At 48.5% G+C, this 24,341-nt stretch overlaps 1 protein-coding gene across 19 annotated transcripts in view; it reads left to right on the top strand.

The window, feature by feature from the left end:
• The window catches only part of SCRIB (scribble planar cell polarity protein), a 210,410-nt gene that overhangs the window by 121,219 nt on the left and 64,850 nt on the right, over positions 1 to 24,341 (top strand). For 13 of the 19 annotated variants that reach the window (XM_054017244.1, XM_054017250.1, XM_054017242.1 and 10 more), the window contains 4 exons: positions 6,758 to 6,814; positions 7,884 to 7,967; positions 13,654 to 14,064; positions 16,670 to 16,738. In XM_054017244.1, coding sequence (XP_053873219.1) covers positions 6,758 to 6,814; positions 7,884 to 7,967; positions 13,654 to 14,064; positions 16,670 to 16,738 — 621 coding nt within the window. The remainder of the gene's footprint in view (positions 1 to 6,757; positions 6,815 to 7,883; positions 7,968 to 13,653; positions 14,065 to 16,669; positions 16,739 to 24,341) is intronic. The other 6 variants (XM_054017258.1, XM_054017256.1, XM_054017255.1 and 3 more) reach the window with 3 other exon arrangements.

The following is a 24,341-nucleotide window of genomic DNA, read 5'->3' as shown; positions in this document are numbered from 1 at the left end:
ACTGGGTTCAAAGAAGAACTAGATAAGTTCATAAAGGACAGGTCCATCAGTGGCTATTAGCCAAAGTGGTCAGGGATGCAACCCCATGGTCTGGGTGTCCCTAAACCTCTGATTGCTAGAAGCTGGGGCTGGGTCACAGGGGATGGATCACGTGATAATTGCCCTGTTCTGTTTGTTCCCTCTGAAGTGTCTGACATTGGCCACTGTCAGAAGACAGGATTCTGGGCTAGATGGACCATTGGGTGTGACCCATTATGGCCATTATCGTCTTATTTATCCATATTTGTATTACTTCTCATCACCATATCTGACCATCTGCCATATAAAATAGATTGGCAAAAATCAAGGTTCTTATGGACTTTGTGTACTCCCTGACACTCCTGCCTTTTGAAATGATACAAAGCTCTGCATGGGGTAGGTCTTTTTTATTTTTAGGGATGGGGGGAAAAGGAATGGAGGATGCTGTGAATATCAGTCTGGTTATGGTGGGAAAAAATATCAATCTTGGCAGTTTGCCAGCCAGAGGTTAAGGGTCTGTTACAGGAGTGGGGTTCTGTGGCCTGCGATGTGCAGGAGGTCAGACTTGATGATCACTGTGACAGGATCCCTGGGGTGTAGCCTGGGAGTGTGGGATCGCTGTTCCCCCTTAACTCTCCAGCCTGGGCTCTGTCTCACAGTGGTTTTCTAATGACAAGCATCAAACCCCTCCAGGTGCTGTAATTACTCAGCACAACCGCACATGGAGCCCCACATCCAGCTAGATTGCATGAATGCTCCCAAAGCCACTCATGAATCACACAGAAAAAGGCATCAGCCCAATTCCCCCGGCTCCCAGCCTTGTACCTCAGGAATCTACCATCTTGTACCACTCAAGATGAGCAGTGCAAGTTTTTTAATTGGTTCACCACTTCATCACTGGAAAGTGGATATACACCAGCCTTTGTAAATCTGAGCAGATTTACCAAACACTTCAAGCAAACTCACTGGTAAAGATAAACAGGAAAACAAGTTCATTGACTACAAAAGATAGATTTTAAGTGATTATAAGTGATAGGCAAAAAGTCAGAGTTAGTTAACAAAATAAAATATAAGCACGCAGTCTAAACTCTCAACCCTATTAGACCGGGCAACATCTAGATTAAGCAGTTTTTCTCTCCCCACTGGATATTGCAGTTCATAGTACACACGTTTCACCCTTGAAACCTGGGCCAATCTCCTCTGCTGGAGCCTTCAGTCTTCTGAGTGTCTTTGTTGCTTGCAGCATAGGCAGGGGCAGGAGAAAGGCCAAGCATGGGCCCTTCTGTTCTGTTTTATACCCTTAGTCCATGTGCTTGGAGAACACAAGTCCAGGCCTGTCTGATGGGCATTGCTGAGTCACCAGGCAAGGCTGAGCAATTCCCCTGGCGTGGCCTTGTGCAAGTGAGTCATTGAATTGTAACTCCCTTGCTGGGCAATGGCTGGTGATGTTTGTTCAGCACCCACCTGGGTGTTGGTTACCTCCCTTGTCATTGTCTCTGGAGAGCTAGTAGCTGGGTGCTTCCCAAAACTACAGCATATTTTAGTGAAAACCATACAACACAATTCTTATAATTTTCTATGCATTAATGATACACATATTAGGTGGAACAGGGGTTTCAGCAGATCATAATCTTTTCTACGATACTTCACATGGCATGCTTTATATGAAATGATGAATATGGGGGTTACAGGGAGCTCCCCCGAGGTATAGAGTGTCACAATCACGATGGTCCCTTTTGGCCTTAAAGTCTATGACTATGATTGACTGCACAGAAGCAAAGTTTCAAAGAAGACTTGAATAAAAAGAAGGATGGGGGTTCCCTAGCATTTCCTTACTGCTTCTTGTCAGGCCTACAGCTTAGTCAGACCATGTCAACTTCTAGAGCCAGCTCTTGACCTGTCCCTATCCTGAGACCTGCAGGGCAGCCACATGGTGTCAGGACATTCACATAGTTTCCCAGTGTCATAGAGTCCACGCCCTTGACTCATCAACCATAGAGGGTTTGTTGTTCGGCTGTGCATGATGCTTGTACCCCTTGTGAGTTTGTTTAAGTGTCATTTACCTTCAGGTGATGGCATTTCCTCCCTGGCAGAGCTACATCTTTCTTCTGAAGTGTTCCCTTTATTACTCTTTGGAGACAAAGCAGTAAAAGTGCCACAAACTTAGGAACATAAATTGAGATCATAGGCATGTAGAATCTGCAATTGCCAAATGCACACTTAATTTAAACTAGAAATCACACCTTTGCAGCTGCAGTGATCTTCCACACATTCCAGCCCCCCAGGGGCTCTGCTCACCAGCAGGGTGCAGGGCCAGGAGGAAGCCCTGTTCTCCCAGCAGCTCACACAGGTGTGCTCTGGTAATTTTAATGCTCTGTTGTGCTGAGCTGGAAGAGTGGGGCATGTTAAACTCCAGTCCTTCTTTAAGAGCCTGTGCAGTCACACCTGTGGGACTCGGTGTCACCTCAGCGCCTTCACCACTGCCACAGAGAGCAAACAGAACTTGTCTTTATCTAGGGAGTTGGTGGAATCTCCATCCTTACAGGTTTTTAAGGTCCAGCTTGACAAAGCTCTGGCTGGGTTGATTTAGTTGGTGTTAGTCCTGCTATGAGCAGGGGGTTGGACTAGATGACTTCCTGAGGTCTCTTCCAACCCTAATATTCTATGATTCTGTGAGGTTTCCTATTCGTCATTCTATTTTCCTCACAACACCAAGGAATGCAGTCTCATAGATGATATAGGCCACCTCCTAAACTGTCTGTTGGCAAATACCCTCAACAGTATAGGAGCAGGATCCCGTGCCGCATTTCCTGACAACCCTCAGCATCAGTCTCTCAACAGTGATTTTGAGAGTCTGTTTGAGAGTTGCATACTGATGGGCACCACATCGCTAATCCATCCCCCCAATCCCCTCCCTTCAAACCTTGTCACTCGTCTACTCATGCCTTGATGACTGTCTCACCTCAGCAATCCAATATGTGAGCAACTTCTTCCAGTCACTAGGACTGTTAATCAACTGGGAGAAATCCTTGCTTCAATCTGCACAGCGTATCACCTTACCTGGAGCATCCTAAACTGCACTCAGGCAGAGCCTTTCTTCCAGAGGAGAGATTTTGCAAAATATGAGACTCCTTAACAACTCTCAATGAGCAACTTATATAGACCACAACACTTTTCCTGCAACTACTAGGCCTGAGGCTTCATTGATCGACATCGCACCCTTTGCTTGTCTGAATGTGAGACCCTTGCTGCTCTGGATGACGAGAAACCACACAGAATAGGCACAGCCCATCCCGCTTTGAGTGTACCAGCAGCTTCAGTGGTGAGAGAACAGGGACAACGTCCTCAGGCAAATACCCTTTACTTGCTCTTCCCTACCCTCGCATGCTCCACCAATGCCTCTAGTCTGGGCTGAGGTTTTCATTACAAGACCTCAGAGTATTTGGCCTGTGGAAGCGCTGGGTGTCCAGAATCCATATCAATGTACTGCCATTCAGGACAGTACGATGATCTCTCAGGGCCTTTGCCTGTCCCTGCAACATCGTGTAGTATAGGTGCTTACCAACAGCACCACAGCCATGTACTACATCAGCAAGCAGGGAGGCGCACATTCCTGTCTGCCATCAGTCAAGGCAAGAACATTATGGCTGTGGTGCATCCAAAATCTTCCCTGTTGTTCTGCACTTCATGGGAGGAGAACATGGAGGCAGACTTGCTCAGCAGGAGGTCTCAGAATCAGCACCAGTGGTCCTAAACCAGTGATGGATAAAGCAGTATTTCAGAGAGGAGGTAACCCTGTAATGGACCTCTTCACAGCTGAACAAAACACCAGATTCCATGTGTTCTGCACAGGAGCGCACAGAGAAAAGTCTTAACTTGGATGTGGTTCTCCTGGACTGGAGCCAACTTCTATATGCCTTCTCTCCCATTCCCCTCAGACTCAGGGTCATAAGGAAGATCTAGTTGGACAAAGCCAACATTATACTAATAGGCCCAATGTTGTCTTGTCAGGACTGGTACCCAGATCTTCTGCATTGTGTCTGCTGCCTCTCTCTCCAGATGCCTCTTGCAACAGCAAGGGAGGATTTTGTATCCCGACCCAGAGACACGCCATCTCACAATATGGAGATAACCTGCTGGCTAATGTGGACTACTTTGGCTCTCAGAGGGCCCCAAGCCTTTCTATTGCAATCCCGTGATACTTAGGAATATAAATCAGAAGTATAAATTGTAGGAAATGTATAAGAGAACAAAAGGAAATATCTGTGGCCAGCAGAGTTAAGGACAATAAGGAGTTTTTAAAGTATATTAGAAACAAAAAAGAATCTTGACAATGGTATTGATCCATTGGTAGAAGGAAATTATAGAATTGTCAATAATGCAAAAAAGGCAGAAGTCTTCAATAAATATTTTTTGTTTGTATTTGGAAAAAAACAGGATATTATATTATGTAATGATGATATAATTATCCATTCCAGTAGTAACTTAGGAGAATGTTATACAGCAGCTTCTAAAGTTAAAATTTTAAATTCATCCAAGAGTTTTCAAAGAACTGGCTGAGGAACTTGCTGGACCACTAATGTTGATTTTCAATAATTCTTGGAACACTGGGGAAGTTCCAGAAGTCTGTACCGATATTTAGAAAGTATTAACAGGATGATTTGGGTACCTATTGGCGGTCAGTCTGACATCGATCCCAGGCAAAATAATGGAACAGCTGTTATGGGACTCGATTAATAAAGAATTAAAGGAGGGTAATATAATTAATGCCAATCAGCATGGGTTTGTGGAAAACAGATCTTGTCAAACTAATTTGTTAGCTTTTTTTTTTTATGAGATTCCAGGTTTGGTTCATAAAAGTAATACAGGGGAGTCGCATCTTACGCGGGGGTTAGGTTCTGAAGTCAGCGCGTAAGGCGAAAATCGTGTATAGTCAAACGCTCATTGAGTGGAATGGCGGGCAGAATCGCCTGCACTACAGGTACAATATTTAAATTGTTATTTTTCTCTTTTTTTGTTTTGTTTTTCCGAGCGCATATAGTTAAAATCACGTAAGTTAAATGCACCTATGATGCGACTCCACTGTAGTACTGATGTAATATATTTAGACTTATGTAAGGCATTTTACTTGTTAATTCAGGATATATTGATTAAAAACCTAGAACACTACAGAATTAACATAGCATATATTAAATGGATTAAAAACTGGCTAGCTGATGGACATAAAAATGTAATTGTAAATGGGGAATCATCATCAGATGGGTGTATTTCTAGTGGGGTCCTGCAGGAATTGGTTCTTGGCCACTCACTATTTAAAATTGTTATCAGTGACCTGGAAGAAACCATAATATCATCACTGATAAAGTTTGCAGACAAGACAAAGCTTGGCGGAGTGGTAAATAATGAAGAGGACAGGTGATGGCTCACTTGGTGAGCTGGGCACAAGCATCGATTCATGGAAACTTATTTCTAGGTCCTAGATGTACAGGAGAGAGCTTTGTTTTTGCCTGGAAAAGACCAAGTCTTTTAGAAAATCTAACAGCTAATATTCATAGTGCATGGGCAGCAATGCCAGGAGAAATCCATTACCAAACAGACACTTTCATACTTAATAAGGAGGTGTATGAAATATTGTCTCATCTTAGCTAGGAAACCAGTACTTCCTGGTTTAAAGACCTGCTCCATGAGACCCACTGCAGCATCCTTGGTCTGCCTTAGTCGGGTTACCTTGGTGGAGGGGTGCAAAGCAGCAGTATATCGGTTCACCAGGCACCACTCTTTGAACTTACCATCATGCTCCAACTCTCTATTTGGGAGATGGGGGCTTGAGTGCTTATATGCCTTAGAATGCTTGCTAATTGCCTGCAAGTGGGAAAGCACAGAGGCCCTAGAAGAGGAAAGAGAGGTTACTTACCAGTAGCTGCTGTTCTTAAAGAGTTGCCTTTGTGCATTTACACTACCTGTCCACCTTCCCCTCTACCTTGAGTTCTATAGAACTTCAGGGCTCTGCTGTTGGGGAGAAGGGCCAAAGGTGGTTGGGGGTGCACTCCCTTGTCTGGAGCAGGGCGATGAGGTCACCCTCATGAGAGATCTCTTGTGATTCTCCCAATGGACATGGATTTTCATGGCAGTTTCACAGCTCGAAGCCCGGGGCGCCAAGTCCCACCAGTATGAATGGACAGAGGTGACTCTCAAAGAACAACAGTTACTGGTAAGTAACCGCTCTTTTTCATATGCAGGCCCAGAGTTGGGGGAGGGATCCCCTTGAGCTGAGTCATTGCCACCCAGGTGAGACTCAGTCATGATCTCCTTATGCTGAGTGAAGAGAACTGAGCAGCGCAGTTCAAGCCTGTCCTTATTCTGTCATAGTTCCTGCCTGTCCTGGCCCCTGGAGGGATGGTGGCACTAAGGGGCTAGTGCCTTGTAATGTCTCCCTTCCCCTGATGATTGCCCAGCTTATGCCATGTGGGGTCTTTTCTCTCTCCCGCCAGATAACTTCCAGGCTTGTGCTGTGTGAGATCTCTGTTCCCCTTCCCTGATAACTGTCCAGCTTGTGCTGTGTGGGGTCTCTGCTCCCCTTTCCTCCCCTGGTAACTGCCCAACTTGTGCTGTGTGGGGTTGCTACCTCTCTCTCCTCCCCTTGATGAAGGGACTGTCCCATGTGGTGCTGACCCCTTTCCCTCTCTCTTTGCTTGTGCTGCTTGGATGCTGTTCTGACTCTGTCCTGTTCTTATGGAAGGAGAGGATGCGTAGGGAGCGGGAGGCAGCCACGCAGCTCCTTGAGGAGGAGGCAGAGGTGAGGAGCTTGGTGGGAGGATTGTAGGGGTGCAGAAGAGAGCCACAAAAATTATTCAAGGGGTGTAGAAAATGCCTTACTGTGAGAGAGGGAAGGTGGGGGAGGGAATGTCTTTTATTGGACCAATTTCTGTTGGTGAGAGAGAATCAAGCTTTCGAGCGTCCACAGAGAAGCTTGTCTCTCTCACCAACAGAAATTGGTCCAATGAAAGTTATTCCCTCACCCACCTTGTTTCTCTAATATCCTGGGACAAACAAGGCTACAACATCACTGCGAGAGACTTTAAATAGCTCTATCTGGTTAGCTTATCTAAAAGAAGATTGAGAGGTGACTTGATTACAATGAATAAGAACCTTCATGGGAAGAAAATATTGGATATTAAAAAGCTCTAAAATCTAGTGTAGAAAGGCATAACAATTACTAATGGCCGCTTGCTGAAATCAGACTACGTCAAACTAGAAATAAGGCAGAATTTTCAACTGTGAGCGAGACTAACTATTGGAACAAACTACCTAAGGGAGTAATGGATTCTCCATCTCCTGATGTCTTCAAATGAAGACTAGATGCCTTTCTGGAAGATGATGTAGTCAAAAACAAATTGGCTCAATACAGGCGTAACTAGGTGAAATTTTATGGCCTGTGTCATTCTGGAGATGAGACTAGATGATCTAATTGTCCCTTCTGACCTTAAAATATATCAGTCTGTGAGAAGCCCTGCACCAGGGACTGGGGCATTCAGGGATGAATGGGAAATCCTCAAGTCAGGCATGCACAGGAGAGGCAGGAGAAATTATGGGGATTTGGAATACTGGCAGGGGCATTTCCTGGGAGATAGTGGGTTGGCATGTGCTGTGTGTTGCTTTTTTCCAAGCTGAGGCCTGAAGTGTTTCTTAGGTTACAGTGGTTGGGTCACAGGCTGGACTTTTTCCCAGGCAATGAAAGTTTTCCCTGGAGATGAATAGGTCCATTGGCCCACGGAAGAGCTGCCCCTTTTTCTTTGGCCTGATCCCTCCTTCCTCCCTTATCCCACTCCTGGCCTGACCTCTCCCTGTTTTTTATTCCTCTCCAGAATATCAGCAATGAGCCTTTGCGACTGGACTATCGGACCCTGGCAGCTTTGCCCAGCAATAACTTACCAAGAGTCACCCGTGCTGTAAGTGATGGGGTCCTCGCTGAGACTGTGGATGGGCTTGTGCAGGAGGCTGACCAGGGATGGAGACAGCCAATAAAAGAGGTCCCGGGGGAAGAAAAGGAGAGTGTGTCCTGAGGTGGACCTGGCCTGTGCCCTCTGAGAAGCAGATAGTACCACAGGCAGAGCTCGGTGTAGGCTCCGAGGTGGGGTGGGGAGCAGCTAGTGGCAAACAAGGTGCACAGCACTACCCACCAACATGGGACAGTGAGGAGAATCCCAGGTCCAACTGGAATGGCAGGAGGCCAAACAAAAGGACGTGGCACACTACGTCTAGGACACAAACTTGACACTATAGCTTATGTGACCTTCCATGTGTCAATCTCAGGATGGAGGGGCGGGGGTTCTTATTTCCATGGAAGGCTAACTGGATTTCACAGCTTGGTTAATGCTGCCTTGAAGGTAGGGAGGCCACGACCCCCTCGTGTCTCTTCCATCACCCACACTCCACATCTCTTCCTCTCCCATCCCAATCCCATCGCCAGCAAGCCCCACTTCACCTCTCCTCTCCTCCCATTGCCCTGGGCCCTGTCTTGCCTCTCCTCCTCTCCTGTTCTTCCATCACCTGGGTCCTACCTCCCACCCCAGTCACCCCATCACTTTTAGGCCCTGCCTCCCTTCCTGTTCCCTTTCTCATAGTGCCTGTTTTCCACCTCCCTGCTCATTCCTCCATTGCTTCCCCTCCTGTCCTGTCCCATTCCATTTCCCAATATCATCCCGAGACTCCACCTCCCCTTTCCTTCCATGCCCACCATTGCTTGGCTCCACATTCCCTCCCCTGCCATTCCCCTGGCCCTGCCTCCTTGCCTACTGGTTGTTACTCACACAGAAAAGTCCCACCAGGAAAGAATGTAATGTATTTTTAGCCTCTTTTAATGTGACTTAGCAGCTGGAATCAAGGGGAGAGCCGGCCCCCTGTAAGCAGCTGTCTCTCTTCAGCCCGCCATGAGGCGCCCTGTGAAGGACTGCTGGGTCCCTGCCTCAGACTGGGAGTTTCTGGGGGCTGTGGAATGCAGGGCTGCACAAGCTGCTGTTTTGGAATGTGAGGGGACAGCAGCAGCAGCATCTATAAATGTCTCATTTCAGATGGAGTGGCAGCTGATGTCCATGTTCATCTCCCTCCAGCTGTTCTGTGCCCGACCCTGTACATACCCCTGACAGAAAGCATGGAGTTGGGGGCTGCAGGGGTGACCGACCCTGTACATACCCCTGACAGAAAGCATGGAGTTGGGGGCTGCAGGGGTGACAAGGGTGCTGGGTTTTCCCTCTGGAGGCGCAGTTAGTCCACTTGGCCTCTGGCCAGAAGGCTGAGCTCAGGATCAGGGCAGCTGGCAAGGAAGTGAATTGGTAATTTATCAGATTTTTTGCAGCCTGACAATCAAGTTTAATGAAGGTGACTATTTCTGTTTCCTTGTTCCCACAGTAGCATTAGCTCCGAGTTCTTGCTGTATGTCTGATTCTTCCAGCTGGTTGCCTTTCTGTCTAATCAAGCCGTGACTGTCATCTGGTCTGTCTTATTTTAGATGCAGCATGAGCCCTGGTTCAGCCTATACAGCCTCATTTACTCCTGGCTGTGTTAGTTTCATTCATATTAATTCCAGCTGGGTCTAAGAGAGCCTTTTAGCCAATTTGAGAAGGGTGGATTTTACTGCAGGAGCGTGACTGAGAGAAAGCCAATGCCATCTGGAGTGTCTGTGCCTGTCTAGCTAAACACATTTCTGAGCGATGCAGTCCTTCTGGAGGGGCAATGAAGAAGGAAGGTTCCAGCTCCCCTTGGAAGCTCATTGTTTCTCACACTCCTGAGCAGAGGTGGAAGTGATGGAAGGCCTGGAGCTGCTAAAGGGCTCTGCTCTGGGTCCTGAATGGGATTTCTCTTGGGAGCACCCCAGAGAAGGGGCAAGAATTTAAGCCCAGGGTGTGTCAGTCTATTTTGCTGTGTATAGGCCCCACTGTGTGGGTTGATATCCGGGGTTTACTGCGAGTAACATGTTTTGTATTTGTATGTTATACCTTTAAAAGCCAGCCTTGAATGAGTCAACTCCAAATGGTGCACAGAGTTGTTTCTGGTCCACTGTTTGCTAGACCTATTTGTGGTCCCTCTGTCTGAGTTGCGTCTGTGCAGTACCCAGTGCAGTAGAGTTCATGGGCGATGAGCTTGGCTTTTTCATAGATTCTGAGATTTTTAAGACTAGGAGGGACCAAAATATGATCGTGTACTGAGACTTCTTGCGTAACACCGAGTGACCTCTCACGCAGGGCCAGATTAAAGGTGAAAGGGGCCCAGGGCTGTTATTGTTTTGGGAGCCCCTTTTTGGATATTCACGATCTTTCGTGCTTTACCACTACCCATGCCCAGGGCTAAACACTCTTTTGTTAAATTCCCTTGGTTATTTCAGTTCCTGTTTTCAAACGTGATGGACCCGTTATAGAGCTGAGTGACAGTTAAACAAAACCATTTGGATTTTGGCACATAACTGGTAGTAATACACATCATGATGCTATGGCTTTAATTATCTAATCACCTATTCAAATTAAATATATTTTGGGGGGGTGTCATGGGGGTCCGAGGCTGGGTGCTCTAGAACTGCTCTGAGTGAAGCCAGGCAGGACTCTGGTGCAGTGTGACTCCTCGCAGGGCTCCCTTACGCCAGGGAGAAGCTTCTTTGGCTTCTGCACTTCCTGGGTCTGACCTCGGAGCGTTCAGCCCCCTGTTCACCTTGTGAGCTCCCCACAGTGAGTTCCCCTGGATGGGATACCTGGGGAAGCCTTGTACACCCCCAAAGGGCCCTGCCCCCCACTCCACAGGCAGCAGTGACTCAGCCCACATGTAACACAAAAGGTTTATTAGTCAACAGGAACACAGCGTAGAACAGAGCTTGTTAGCACAGAAATTGAGAACAGCAAAGTCCATCTTGGGGGGATCCAGGTCCTGGTGCCTTGGACTTCCCCTTCCGAGTATCAAAACAGGAAACTGACCGGTTTCCACCAGCCCATCCTCTGACCCCCTGTAGCCCTTCCTCTGTCCTTTGTCCCTTTCCCTGCAAAAGGTCACCTGATCTCTTTGCTCCCAGCACCTTGCAGAAGAGGCGGGGGGAGGAGGGGGGCGGCAGCCATCAGTTGCTAGGTTACTGTCTGTGCCGATGGTACTCACACCTATCCTCTAGGGGTCTCTGCAACGATCACACACTCTTATTCCACCACCCAGATACTTAAGCAATACATAGGGGAAACTGAGGCACACACCGTGTTCAGAGAAAATATTAAGAACATTCCCACTTCGTCACAGGGGCCCCTCAAAATCTGAGGCCCCAGGCTGCAGCCTCTAAAGCTCCAGTGTTAATCCAGGTTGGCCTCACCCAGTCACACCTGCGTCAAGCCCATAACTCCAGGTTGAGGCAGAGCAGATCTTTTAGAAAGATCTTGATTTACAGACTCCAAGGAATGGCGAATCGACCATAGTCCTTGGTAAATGATTCCAATGGTTAAATACCCTCATTGTTAAAAATCTGCATTTTATTTCTAGTGTAAATTTATCTGGCTTCTGCCTCCAGCCACTGGATCTTGTTCTGCCTGTTAGATTCCAGAGCCTGACTGTGCTGGCAGAAGAGGATTAGGGTTCCTGTTCTGGGGCAAAGTGATGGACCAGGACAGACTGTGACTGCATTAGCCCTGTATCTGCTCTGGGGGGCATGTTTTCCCTATCTCCCTATGCTAGAACAGGAGCCCAGCTCTTGGGGGACAAGACTGGGTCAATGGCACAGTGCTAACAAACCCTCAGTTTCCCAAAATAGGAGCTGTGCTTGGCCAGTAAAAATAATCCAGTGAGAGGGAGAAGGGGTGGAAGCTGGGAGTCCATCCCCAGAATGCACTGCAGCAGCCCTGGAGATCGGACTGAGAGCTGGAGCGGCTCGGGAGCTAGCGATGTGGATGAGCCAAAGCAGGGGGGTTTCTGAGGCATCCTACCAGTCAGTGCACTTCTCACTTTCCAAACTCAGAAGAGCTGCATTCGCCTTCCCTCCCCCACAGTGCCCGAGAAAGACAGTGCTCTCCTTCCTCCTATGTGGGCAAGACAGGCTGGTGTGGGACTAGTGGGATCTATGCTCCCCACACCCCAGGGTTTCAGCCCAGGTACCGTTTCTGGGTTCCTCCTTGGTGTTAGAGAAAAAAGCAGGGAGGAGCATGGTGTGGCAGGCGTTGGCTACACTAGGAAGGGTTTGCCTATAGCTAGACTGGCAAACCTCCTAATAGAGATACAGCTCAGACAGGCAACAGTGTTCTTTTGCCAGTGTAGCTTATACCAGCTTCCCAAACGAAATAAGCTATCCCAGCAAAAGGGCTGCTTTGCTGTTATAACTTCATCTGCACAGAGTTTTTTCTGGCATCACTATGACAGTTAGGGGTATGATTTTCTCTCTCTATAAGTGTCACCCAGACGTCAGTGTCTGTGGAAACCTGATACGAGCCTTCACTCTCCCCCTTGCTGCCTTAGCTTGGGATGGGGTAGGCTGGGGGTGGGAGGAGGAGAGCGCCAGGAATTTCTGCGTGTCGTCAGCCTCCCAGCTGCCAATATAGTCACCCACCTACCCCGCCCTGAAGAGCTATTTTTGTAAGTGTCACCCTGACTCGGGCTGCAGAACGTGATCGGAGCAGAAAGGGTCTCACAGCTCTTTAGCCTACTTCTGGATGGAGGAGGTTGGAGTGCTGGGCTCTGACTCTCTCTGCTTCCCTGGAGAGGGCTCTGGCTGCGCACCAGAAGACTGCCACCGAGAGTCTGGCCTCTGCAGTGTTAGAGGAGGGAAGGTCAGTGCTTCTTCCAATAAAACCACCGTGGAGGGGGTGAATGGAGCCTAGTGGAAAGCTGGGGCCTTGATGGAGCAAGACTTCCCTCAACCTGTTAATACCCCATTACAGCCGTGATTATGGTGGGTCCAGAGATGTTTGTGCTGCCTTTCGTTGGGGAAGAATTTGTGTGGTGACGGTGAGATGCTTTTGTGTGCACTGTAGTGAGGTGGGTGGCATTAGGCAATGTGATGATGGTGAGCTGCTTTCGTGTGCATGATAGTGAGCTGCTCTCCTATTGTGCTGTAGTGAGGTGGGTGGTGTTATCCCCTTCAGGGGCAGTGAGCTGCTTTCATGTGCACTGTAGTGAAGGGGAAGGCTTTAGCCTGTGCCTGGGCAGTGACAATGAGCGAGTGGATGGTGCCCTGGCTATTTCCTTACATGTTCTTCCCGGGAGCCGTTCCTGTTTAACACCCTGGAGCACGTGTGGAGCGTGAGCTGGAGGTGTATTTGGGTGGATGCAGGCTTAGCGTGTGCCTCTGGCTGGATGTGCTTGTTGTGTGTTCTCCCTTATAAGCAGGCAGAGCAGGAAGCTCTCCTCTTGGTCCCATCTCATGGGATCCCATAGGTAAGGCCTTGCCAGGAGGCATGAGAATTTTGCGCACCTCCATTGCACGTGAGGCTGTTCAGTGTTGTGATTCCCCTAGTGCAGAGCCAGGGAGCTGTGGTGATGGGCGTTGTGTGTGGGAGCTCTTCTGTCCCCAGTGTCTAGGAGCGATGGTGGCAGTGACTGGCACCATGTTTGCTGCCTCCTCTCCCTTACTCTGGCTGTTCTTTCTTCCTGTTTCTGACCCTTTTGTTTCCCTCTCAGCTCGTTCAGTGTGATCGAGCCAGCTCTGGAATGGAGAGTGACTGCGCTGTGCTGCCTCGGCCAGTGGCTCTGGACAGCCAGAATTCAGACCCTGACCCAATCGCAGGCCTGAGCAGCACTGTAACTAGCCCACCCCAGGACCCGGGATCACCTGGCAAGCACACAGAAAGGGCAGCCCTAGTCCTGCTGCACATGCAGGAGCCTGTGGGCTGCCCCCTGACCCAGGACCAGCTGCCAAAGCCTCAGGAGCCAGATCAAGAGAGTATGGTCGACTCTCAACCAATCCTCTTCAGTGAGAACCCCTTTGTGGTGGCTAATCGAAGGGGGAAGGCAGCAGGCAAGGCCTGTCTGGGGGGCCCTCCCCTCGGCTACGGCCAGGGGGGAGTTCTGAAGACCAACCTTTACTCCAAGGCAAGCAGCCCTGCAGCATCTTGTGTGTAGCATGCAGTCACATCAACTAAAGCCCACCAGTGTCCTACTAAATCAGTGAGCATGCTCTGCCCCTGGATGCTGGCAGCACAAGGCCTGTGCAGGGGCTAACCCCACCTAACATACAGCAATGTCATGTGCCATGTGTGTTGTGTCACAGCGGACTCCTGAGGGCCTCCCACATTGCTGTGTGTGGGTGCTCGCCATTCCCATAACAGGGAGTGGAAGTGCTGGGGTCACTGATGTGCCCCACCACCAGACAGCTAGTACACAATGAATGAGCCCAGCCTGTGCTGGGCGGGGGAGGGGCAGTGACATGGGGGGTGGGGTGGCAGTGCCCCTGTCTGTGCTAGAAGGGGTCAGTGACACGGGGGGTGGGGTAGCAGCTGCCCCCTGTACCCCTGTCTGTGCTGGGGTGTGCATGTCAGTGACATGGTGGGTGGGGCTGGCAGCTGCCTCCTGTGCCCCGCTCTGTGATGTGGGGGTTAGTGATACAGGGAGTGGGGGTGTCATTGCCTCCTGTGCCCCAGTCTGTGTGGGGGCGGGAGGGTGTCAGTGACACGGGATGGGGGTGGCAGAGCCCCTGTCTGTGCTGGGAGGGTCAGTGACACAGGGGTGGCGGTGGCAGTGCCCCTGTCTGTGCTGGGAGAGTCAGTGACATGGGCTAGGGGTGGCAGCGTCCCTGTGCCCCAGTCTACACTGGGGGAGGGTGGTCAGTAACAGAGGGGTTTGCATGACAATGCCTCCAGAGCGCCATCTCTCGGGAAGTGTTACTGACAGCATGGTTGGAGGGTGGCCATGCCCTTGTGCTCCTGTCTTTCTGTGCTTTGGTCACGGCAGGGAGTGGCAAAGAATGGAGCCTTTTGTCCTATGTCGGTGTCACATTCACATACTTGGCATTGTCCAAACCCGAGTCCTTTCTGTACATCTGTACATTGAAGACAGCCCAGCTCGCTAGGACAATGTGCAGCACAGCTCCCGGCACGCATAGCCAGCTCCCCACAGCTCTGCTGCTGGCCTTGACAGAATCCCAGATTTCACAACTGGATCTAGAACTTGAACTCTCAGGTTTACGCTGCTCTGTGTAGGACAAATCCTTTGTTTGAGAACCTAGGCTACAGTGATGAAAAGACTATTGCAGCTGCAACGCCATGTCCCTTGTGGTTTGCCCCAAAGGGCAGAATAGGGAGAGAAACAGAGAAGGCTGGCTGACTGATTTTGGGGCTAGCATGAGACTTCAGGGACCTGGGTTTAATTCCTGGCTTTGCCACAGAGTTTGGGCAAGTCACTTGGCCAGGTTTGCAAAGGTATCTAGTTATCTGGAGCCAGAGATAGGTGGAATTTACAGGAACTCTGTGACCTAAGCACTTGGGCACTGCTGTAAATCCCACTGGGCTATCTGCATCTTTAGGCAGCTAATAGCTTTGTGAATCCAGCCCTCTATGCCTCAGTTCCCATCCGTGAAATGGGGATAATAGCACCTTCCAACCCCACAGAGGTGTTGGGAGCATAAATACATGAAAGACTGGGGGATGCTCAGATTTAAAAATTTTATTAAAGCTAATGTTAAAAAATTATATAATACACAGGTTAAGAAAAGAGTAATATTTAAGAGTAGGTTAGATAAATGTCTATCAGGGATGGTCTAGACAGTATTTGGTCCTGCCATGAGGGCAGGGGACTGGACTCGATGACCTCTTGAGCTCCCCTCCAGTCCTAGAATCTATGAATCTGTACATCTGAGTACAGTGCTTAGATTATCCACAAATACAAAGTTTGTTTAAAAGTCAACTGTGATGGGGGCCGTATAAGTGCTTAAGATCTTGTCTACACTTAAAACGGTGCAGCGGTTTCGCTGTAGCACTTGCATTAGATGCTACCTATGCCAACAGGAGGGGGTCTCCCATCAGTGTAGGTACTCCACCTCCCTAAGAGGCACCATTGCAGAATTCTCCTGCCGATCAAGCGCTGTCTACTCTGGGGGTTATGTTAGTTTCACTGCATCACTCAGGAAGGTGGATTTTTCACGCCCCTGAACACTGTAGTTATATTGACCTCATTTCCTAGTACAGACCAAGCCTAAGACAGAGAGAGGAAGGTTCAAGGCTCTCCCCCTCCCCATCTCTTTGGATCTGTTGCTTTCTTGTTGCTGGGCAGTGAGTGGGGTTGGGAACGTGTCATCTCCCTCTTCTCCAAGCAGAAGGGGCCCTTGGGCAGGAGGAATTGTCTGGGCTGTGGCCTTTAGTGTTTGCTGGAGAGGAGTTGAGGCCTTTAACCCACTTATGGGATGCAGAGAGGCTATTTTAGGGCTTTGATTCAGACAAGTGCCAGGGGAGGCAGCCTTGCCCCAGCAGCTGGGTATGGCCCTGGGGGTAGTGCTGCTCTCTTGTTTCCCGTGCTGGCTGTGTGGCAGCTGTTCCTGGGTCCAGTGCTAGTTCTGCTCGCCCACTGTGTGGTGGCTGCTCCTGGCACGAGTCCAGATGCTAGCTCTGCTCCCCTGCTGCATGGCCCCTGAGCCCAGTGCCAGGTCAGATGCACAGGAGCTGCAGCTGGGCAGTAAATGCATGGTTTTGTCTGTGTTTTTCAGGCTCCAGCAGGCGAGTCTGGGCCTGGGAGCTCCAGGCGGGATGCCTCTTACTCACCGAGCAGCCAGCAGGTGAGTCCCTCACAGCGAGGGCTGACAGTTTGGGGGAGGGCAGCGGGTACCTCAAAGGCAAGAAGGTTTCAGTATGGGAGGGTGGAACAGGAGGCCAACTCTCTGCGTTTTGATTACGAAACTAGAATGATATAAAATTACTATGGCACATTACATGGATTAAAAACTGGCTAATTAATAGGTCTCACAATGTAACTGGGGAATTGTCGTTGAGCAAGAATTGATTCTTGGCTACAGGTTATTTAACATTTTTATTATCAAGGACTTGGAAAAAACATGAAATCGTTACTGAAAGTTTGCAAATGACACAAAAATTGGGGGAGTGGTAAATAATGGAGAGGACAGATCCTTGACTCAGAACCATATGGATTTATTGGTAAACTAGACACAAGCAAACAATATGCATTTTACTGTGACTAAATGTAAATGTTTATATCTAGGAACAAAGAATGTAGGCCATATTTATGGGACAAATCAATCCTGAAACCAGTACAGAGAATGTATCAGAGGGGTAGCTGTGTTAGTCTGAATCTGTAAAAAGCAACAGAGGGTCCTGTGGCACCTTTAAGACTAACAGAAGTATTGGGAGCATAAGCTTTCGTGGGTAAGAACCTACTTGCATCTGAAGAAGTGAGGTTCTTACCCACGAAAGCTTATACTCCCAATACTTCTGTTAGTCTTAAAGGTGCCACAGGACCCTCTGTTGCTTAGTACAGAGAATGGAATTCACTAGAGCAGTCCTGGTGGGAAGGCCCATTGAGTGGAGATTAGTTCTGAAACTAAAAGCTCATCTTGTCACCACAGTGTGTAGGTGCCTTTGGGACACATGGCAACATTTACCTTTGCAGTGCAGCATGCCAGACTACACCTGCGGAAGTGACAAGGATGGCTAGTTTTGGTGCATGCCCCAAGTCCTCATCATCTAGACAGGATGGTTTGAATACCAATGTTAGTTTTGTCATCTCTGGACTCATGGACAGGCCCTCTGAATGTTTGTTTGGGGGTTCCCTTTATTCCCCCACAACCGACACTACAATAGTCACAGATGCATTGTCCCTGTGTTGGGATGCGCGCAGGGGGTTCCTGCAGACTCAAAGTCTGTGGTCTTCTCAAGATCTGAAAACTCATGTGTCAGGGAATTGCAAGCTGTCCGTCTAGCCTGTTCAGCCTCTTCCTTCCCCATAGTGAGGGGAAATCTGCTGGTGTTAGCAGACTACATAGCAACTATGTTTTAAGTAAACAGGCAGGCAGGGTCACATTCAGCTCAGCTATGCCAGGAGGTGATTCACCTGTGTGGGTTTTGCATAGCCAATTGAGCCCAGGTTTGTTGATGGATGCATTCCTGCTATCCTGGAAGAACTCCCTTCTGTATGTCATCCCTCTGATTCCGTTACTGCCCAGAGTTTTGTCCAAGACCACACTCACCTCATACTTACAGCACCAGCCTGGCCTTAGCAACACTGGTACTTGACCCTACTAATCTTGTCAGTCAGACCTCCACTATCTCTCCCATTGGCTCCAGATGTGATTTCCCAGGGCCAATCTGCAAGCCCTCCACTTCATAGAGTGGATACTTCATAGTTAGCACTGTTGGAAAGGGCATGCTCTAAAGATGTACAGAAAGCATGCTGAATAGTAGAAAACCTTCAGCTACTTACCTGGAAAAATGGAAGTGTTTTTTTCCAATCTGGTCCCACAGAAGGGTGTTTCTCCAGAGCAGAATTCCATCAATCGCGTATTGGACTATCTTTTGCACCAAAAACATCAAAGTCTGGCAGTTAGTTGTATCACAGTACATTTGGCAGCTATTTCTGCATTTCCCCTCTTGAAGATAATAGATCTTCTTTCAAACCCCCTTCACCACCAGATTTCTAAAGGGATCAGATAGGTTGCCTACCCCGGATCTGCAGCACGCGAGCTGATTTTCAGTGGCGCTCACACTGCCCGGGTCCTGGCCACCGGTCCGGGGGACTCTGCATTTTAATTTAATTTTAGATGAAGCTTCTTAAATGTTTTAAAATCCTTATTTACTTTACATACAATAGTTTAGTTATATATTATAGACTTATAGAAAGATCTTCTAAAAACGTTAAAATGTATTACTGGCACGCATAACCTTAAATTAGGGTGAATAATGAAGACTCAACACACCACTTCTGAAAGGTTGCCAAACCCTGATAGGTTCTTGCACCTGTGGGTATAATCTATTCCCCAATGACATCTGGCCTGGTGTTGGCAAAATTAATGGGGCCACCTTTTGAACCTCTTGAAACTTGCTTCTTTATTCACCTCTCTATGAAAGTGTCATTTTTAATTGTGATAACTTGGGTGAGGAGGGTGGGTGATTTGAAAGCATTAGTGTCAGAGCCTTCATATATGATTTTTCAGAAGGATAAAGTCTACCTTCACCCTCACCTGAAGTTCCTGACAAGGAGGGTGTTCAATTTTTACATTAACCAGGCAATTTATTTTCCAACTTTCTTCCTGAAGTCTCTCACTCAGAGAGATGAGAAGAAACTTCATTATTTAGATGTGAGAAGAGCTTTAGCCTTCTATCTGGACCACACTAAATTTTTTCGGTCCTCAACACAGTTGTTTATTGCAGTTGCAGACAGAATGAAAGGCCAGATGGTTTCTCCTCAGAGGATTTCCTCCTGCATTTCTTCATGCATTTGTTTGTGGTACCAGTTGGCAAATGTGACTCCACCAGCTAGAGTGCTGGCCCATTGACTGGAGCAAATGCCCATTCGGGAAATTTGCAAAGCAGCAACTTCGTCATCAGTCCACACCTTTGCTACTTGTTATGCCATTTCCCACCAATCCAGGAACGATGCTAGTTTCAGATGAGTTACTCTTCATTGACGGGCCCACCTCCAGGATAATCTGCTTGTGAGACGTGCAATCATCCAAAGAAGAAGAAACGGTTCTTCTTCATGTGTTGCTCCTTATGTGTATTCCACATGTGGGGATATGCATGCACACAATGTGCCCAAGTCCAGAGATTTTAACAAGCAGTGTCCATTGGCCTATACATGCACAATAGATCTTCTTATGCTTCCAAATGAGGGTATGAAAGGGAGTGTGGGTCGATGCCCCCTCACTTCCTTCTTACCGCCTCATGGCCTGAGTCAGAATCCAGTGTCCTCTCCTGCTTCAGCCTTTCAGAAAACCTGTAAATAAAATAGTAAATAGTTACTCTTTTAGCTTGGTACAGTTAATTTTTGAATACTTAGTGTAGTTTGTTTACCCGGACCGGGGACTCCCTCTCTGTGACCAGGGCTATGCCTAGAGTTCCAGGCTTCAAAAACTGCATCTCTTGCCCTAGAAAGATCCTTCTTTGTCAGTGATGAACACCAATGCTGCCTCTACCATCTTGGTGAGGCACACATTTCAGGGAAGTGCAGCATTTGTCACTCGTTGCCACTGAGAATGCGCAAAGCCTGTGAGCTTTGCCATAGAAAACTCTTAATGGAGAAGGCCATGAGGCCCCTCTCTGATCTGGGCCAGGGAGACCCGCCCTGAACATCAGCCTCACCAAAGGAGCAACATGTCTCCAAGCAAGTCCTTAGGAGTGGAGCCCTTGGTTTCTAAGCCCAAAGATATTGCAGGTGTAATGGTGCAGGACTCACCCCTGCAGCGCCTCCTGCTGGTCGTCTCGGGAATTAGCTCTCCAGCCTCCAGAGCACACTCTGCAGGCCGGTGTCCCACTGCTGCTTGGCCCCCATGTCCCTCCCGGACCCCAGATGACCTTTTCTCTGGGTGCTGCCCCCAGGCAGGACCCCCACAGTTTCTGTGGGTCTTCCCACTCAGGGGAACCCCCACCCATTATCCCCACCTCACCTCAGTATTTGGCTACTGCCAGTCACCATCTAGCCCCCACTTACTGAGGCAGACTGCAGTGTCTCAGCCACTCATCACAGGCAAGGGGGGTTTGGACCTGCTGCCTTGGCCTACCCGTAAGCTGCCGCCTGCAACCCCAGCACCCAATTGGCCTTAGACTAGGCCGCAGCCTGGGGTTTTCCAGGCCAGGGCTCCCCAGCTCCCTTGGCCTTCCCCCAGCCCTGCTCCCCACAGGTACCTTCTCAACTCCCTAGCAGCCTTCTCCCTCTACAAACAGAGAGAGTGTCTGTGGTCCTGGCTCAAAGCCTTTTTATAGGGGCCAGCTGTGGTCTGTTTGGGGCATGGCTCCCAGCTGTGCCTACTTCCCTAATCAGCCTGGGAGCTGCTTGCCTCAGCCCCAGCCCTCTGCTGTGCTGTTCTAAGCCCCTCAGGGCAGGAGCGGGTGACCACCCCGCTACAGTAGGGCTTCCCTCCATGAGAGCAAGAGATACTCTCCTGGACATAAGGACAAATCCCCAATGAGGGAAATTATTAGTTAAATTGGAGAAGATGGGGATTAATATGAGAATTGAAAAGTGGATAAGGAACTGGTTAAAGGGGTGAGTACATTGGGTCAAGGTGAACTGTCAGGCTGGAGGGAGGTTACAAGTGGCGTTTCTCAGGAATCGGTCTTGAGACCAGTCTTATTTAACATTTTTAGTACTAACCTTGGCACAAAAAGTGGGAATGTGCTAATAAAATTTGCGGATGACACAAAGTTGGGAGGTATTGCCAATAGGGAGGAGGACAGGAATATCATAGAAGAAGATCTGGATGACCTTGTAAACTGGAGTGATAGAAATGGGATGAAATTTAATGCAAAGTGCAAGATCATGCATTTAGGGACTAACAACAAGAATTTATACTATAAACTGGGGACTTATCAGTTGGAAGTGACAGAGGAGGAGAAAGACCTGGGTGTGTTGACTGATCACAGTATGACTATGAGCTGTCAGTGTGATGCGGTGGTGAAAAAGTCTAATGCAGTCCTAGGATGCCTCAGGTGAGATATTTCCAATAGAGACAGGGAAGTGTTAGTACCATTATACAAGGCACTGGTGAGATCTCATCTGGAATACTGTGTGAATTCTGGTCTCCCATGTTTAAGAAAAATGAATTCAAACTGGAACAGGTGCAAAGAAGGGCTACTAGGATGATCCGAGGAATGGAAAATCTACCTTATCAGAGGAGACTTAAAGCGCTTGACTTGCTTAGCCTAACCAAAGAAAGCTGAGGGGAGATATGATTGCAGTTGATAAATACCAGGGAGGCAGAGGAGTTATTTAAGTTAAGCACCAATGTAGACACAAGAACAAATGGCTATAAACTGGCCATCAACAAGTTTAGGCTTGAAATTAAATTAATGGAGATATCCCATCTCCTAGAACTGGAAGGGACCTTGAAAGGTCATTGAGTCCAGCCACCTGCCTTCACTAGTAGGACCAAGTACTGATTTTGCCCCAGACCCCTAAGTGGCCCCCTCAAGGATTGAACTCACAACCCTGGGTTTAGCAGGCCAATGCTCAAACCACTGAGCTATCCCTCCCCCCATTAGATGAAGGTTTCTAAGAGTGAAGTTCTGGAGCAGCCTTCCAAGGGGAGCAGTGGGGCACAAAACCTAACTGGCTTCAAGGCTGAGCTTGATAAGTTTATGGAGGGGATGGTATGAGACTGCCTACGATGGCATGTGGCCCATCAGCAACTGCCAGTAGCAAAAATCCCCAACGGCTAGAGATGTGACACTAGATGGTTACTCTACAGAGAATTCTTTCCCAGGTATCTGCCTGGTGTGTCTTGCTCACATGCTCAGGGTTTAACTGATCACCATGTTGGGGTTGGGAAGGAATTTTCCCATAAGTCAGATTGGCTGAGACCCTCGGGGTTTTTAACCTTCCTTTGCAGCATGGGGCACAGGTCACTTGCAGGTATCAACTAGTAATGTGTAAATGGTGAATTCTCTATAACTTGAAGTCTTTAAATCATGATTTGAGGACTTCAGTAACTCATCCAGAGGTTAGGGTCTATTTCAGGAGTGGGTGAGCTTCTGTGGCCTGCAGAGTGCAGGAGATCAGACTAGATGATCACGATGGTCCCTTCTAACTTTGAAGTCTATGAGGTCTGTTCATAAGAGACAGTTCTTCCCTAAGCCCATCAAGGTCGGGCAAGCCCTTACACACAGATCCTAAAGAACGGACTTAGCAAAAAAAAAAAAAAAACAGGCTGGAGGGTAAAGACCTTAGGAAGAAGGATGCGCTGGTTCCGTCGGTGACTCTGGTACTGAAGCACAAGAACCATAATCCACCAGTTCCACCCACAAGTGCCGCTCCAGACTCTACAGTACTGAAGCATCTGCCCAAAGAGCACACCACAACCAGGGATGCACCGTTACTGTCGATCCCAACCATCAGAACTCCCCGCACACTGGGGTGCACAGAGACCTACACGACACCAGAGGATGTCTCTCCTCTTCTCTGGCCTAGCCCTCCTGAGGGACATTACTACATGGAAAATGATACTGCTTCGGTGTCCCAGGAGCCATCTCACTTACAATCATCAGGCTGGATTGCCTGAGTACCAATGGCTCCGCCATTCCAACAGGAGCAATTTTCAGATTTGGACAAATCTGAGGAGCCAGTCCCTACTTTATCCCCATGGAGAGAGCCAAGCCTGGATAGGTGATCCAGGACTCTTATTCTCTACCCTTATGGACACAACCTCCCTAGGGACCAATGGTACCCCAAAATGTTTGGCTCCTCTTTCTGGGCATATTGGCAGTCATGGGATCCTTGTACAAGACACGCTGTAATCTTTTCACTCTTCTCTCTTGCATCAGCAACCAGTTTCATTGGTGTATGAGGAAGAGGAGGAGAATGTTGAACTGGAACCACAGGTACTGATGGTTCCAACAGGAATCTCCTATTCTTCCCCAGATGAGGCAGACTCTCCTTCTTCCTCATCCCTACCAGGCAACTATAGGCAATACCAGAACTTACTATGAAGAGTGGCTAGTAATCTTCAGATATCTCTGGAGGAAGTCCAAGACCCACATTACTGACTGTGGAACATTCTGCAGCCTCAGGGCCCAAGTAAGTTCACCTTCCCAGTTAATGAGGCCATACTGGAACCAGCGAGATTGGTCTGGCGCACCCCAGCATCATACACCCCCACACCTAAGAAGCTGAGAGGCGCTATTTCATCCTGGCAAAGGGAGCTGAATTTCTGTTCTCCCACCCTGTCTCCAACTCCCTGGTGGTACAGGCTGCTACGGAATGTAATAGGTCACAATACCTAAGGAGCACCCATCAGAAATGGCTCTAAGACACTGGACCTCGTGGGGAGAAAGACCTTCTTCTCTGCAGGTTTGCAATTCCTCATCACCAGTTACCAGTCCCTGCTAGCTAAATAGGACTTTAATAACTACTCTAGGCTGGTGGCGTTTCAGGACAAACTTTCCTCTGAGGATGGAGCCCAGCTCCTCTCCCTTCTAGAGAAAGGCAAGTTGGTAGCGAAAATGGCTCTTCAGGCTGCAGTTGATACAGCAGATACAGCATCCAGAAGCTTGGCCCCTGGTATTATTAAGGGGAATGATTTGTGGTTGTAAACCTCTCTCTTCAAGAGGGATGTGGTTCGTGGCTCTCAACACAAAGTGTGCATATTTTCATATAGACATTCACCCCACCCACAAGAGGTTCCTATAGTTTATGGTGGGCTGGGAGCATTTCCA

This window comes from Malaclemys terrapin, chromosome 2, assembly GCF_027887155.1.
Source record: "Malaclemys terrapin pileata isolate rMalTer1 chromosome 2, rMalTer1.hap1, whole genome shotgun sequence".
Classification (NCBI taxonomy): domain Eukaryota; kingdom Metazoa; phylum Chordata; order Testudines; family Emydidae; genus Malaclemys; species Malaclemys terrapin.
The sequence above is the reverse complement of the archived record's forward strand: the minus strand, read 5'-3'. Positions and strand labels throughout refer to the sequence as shown.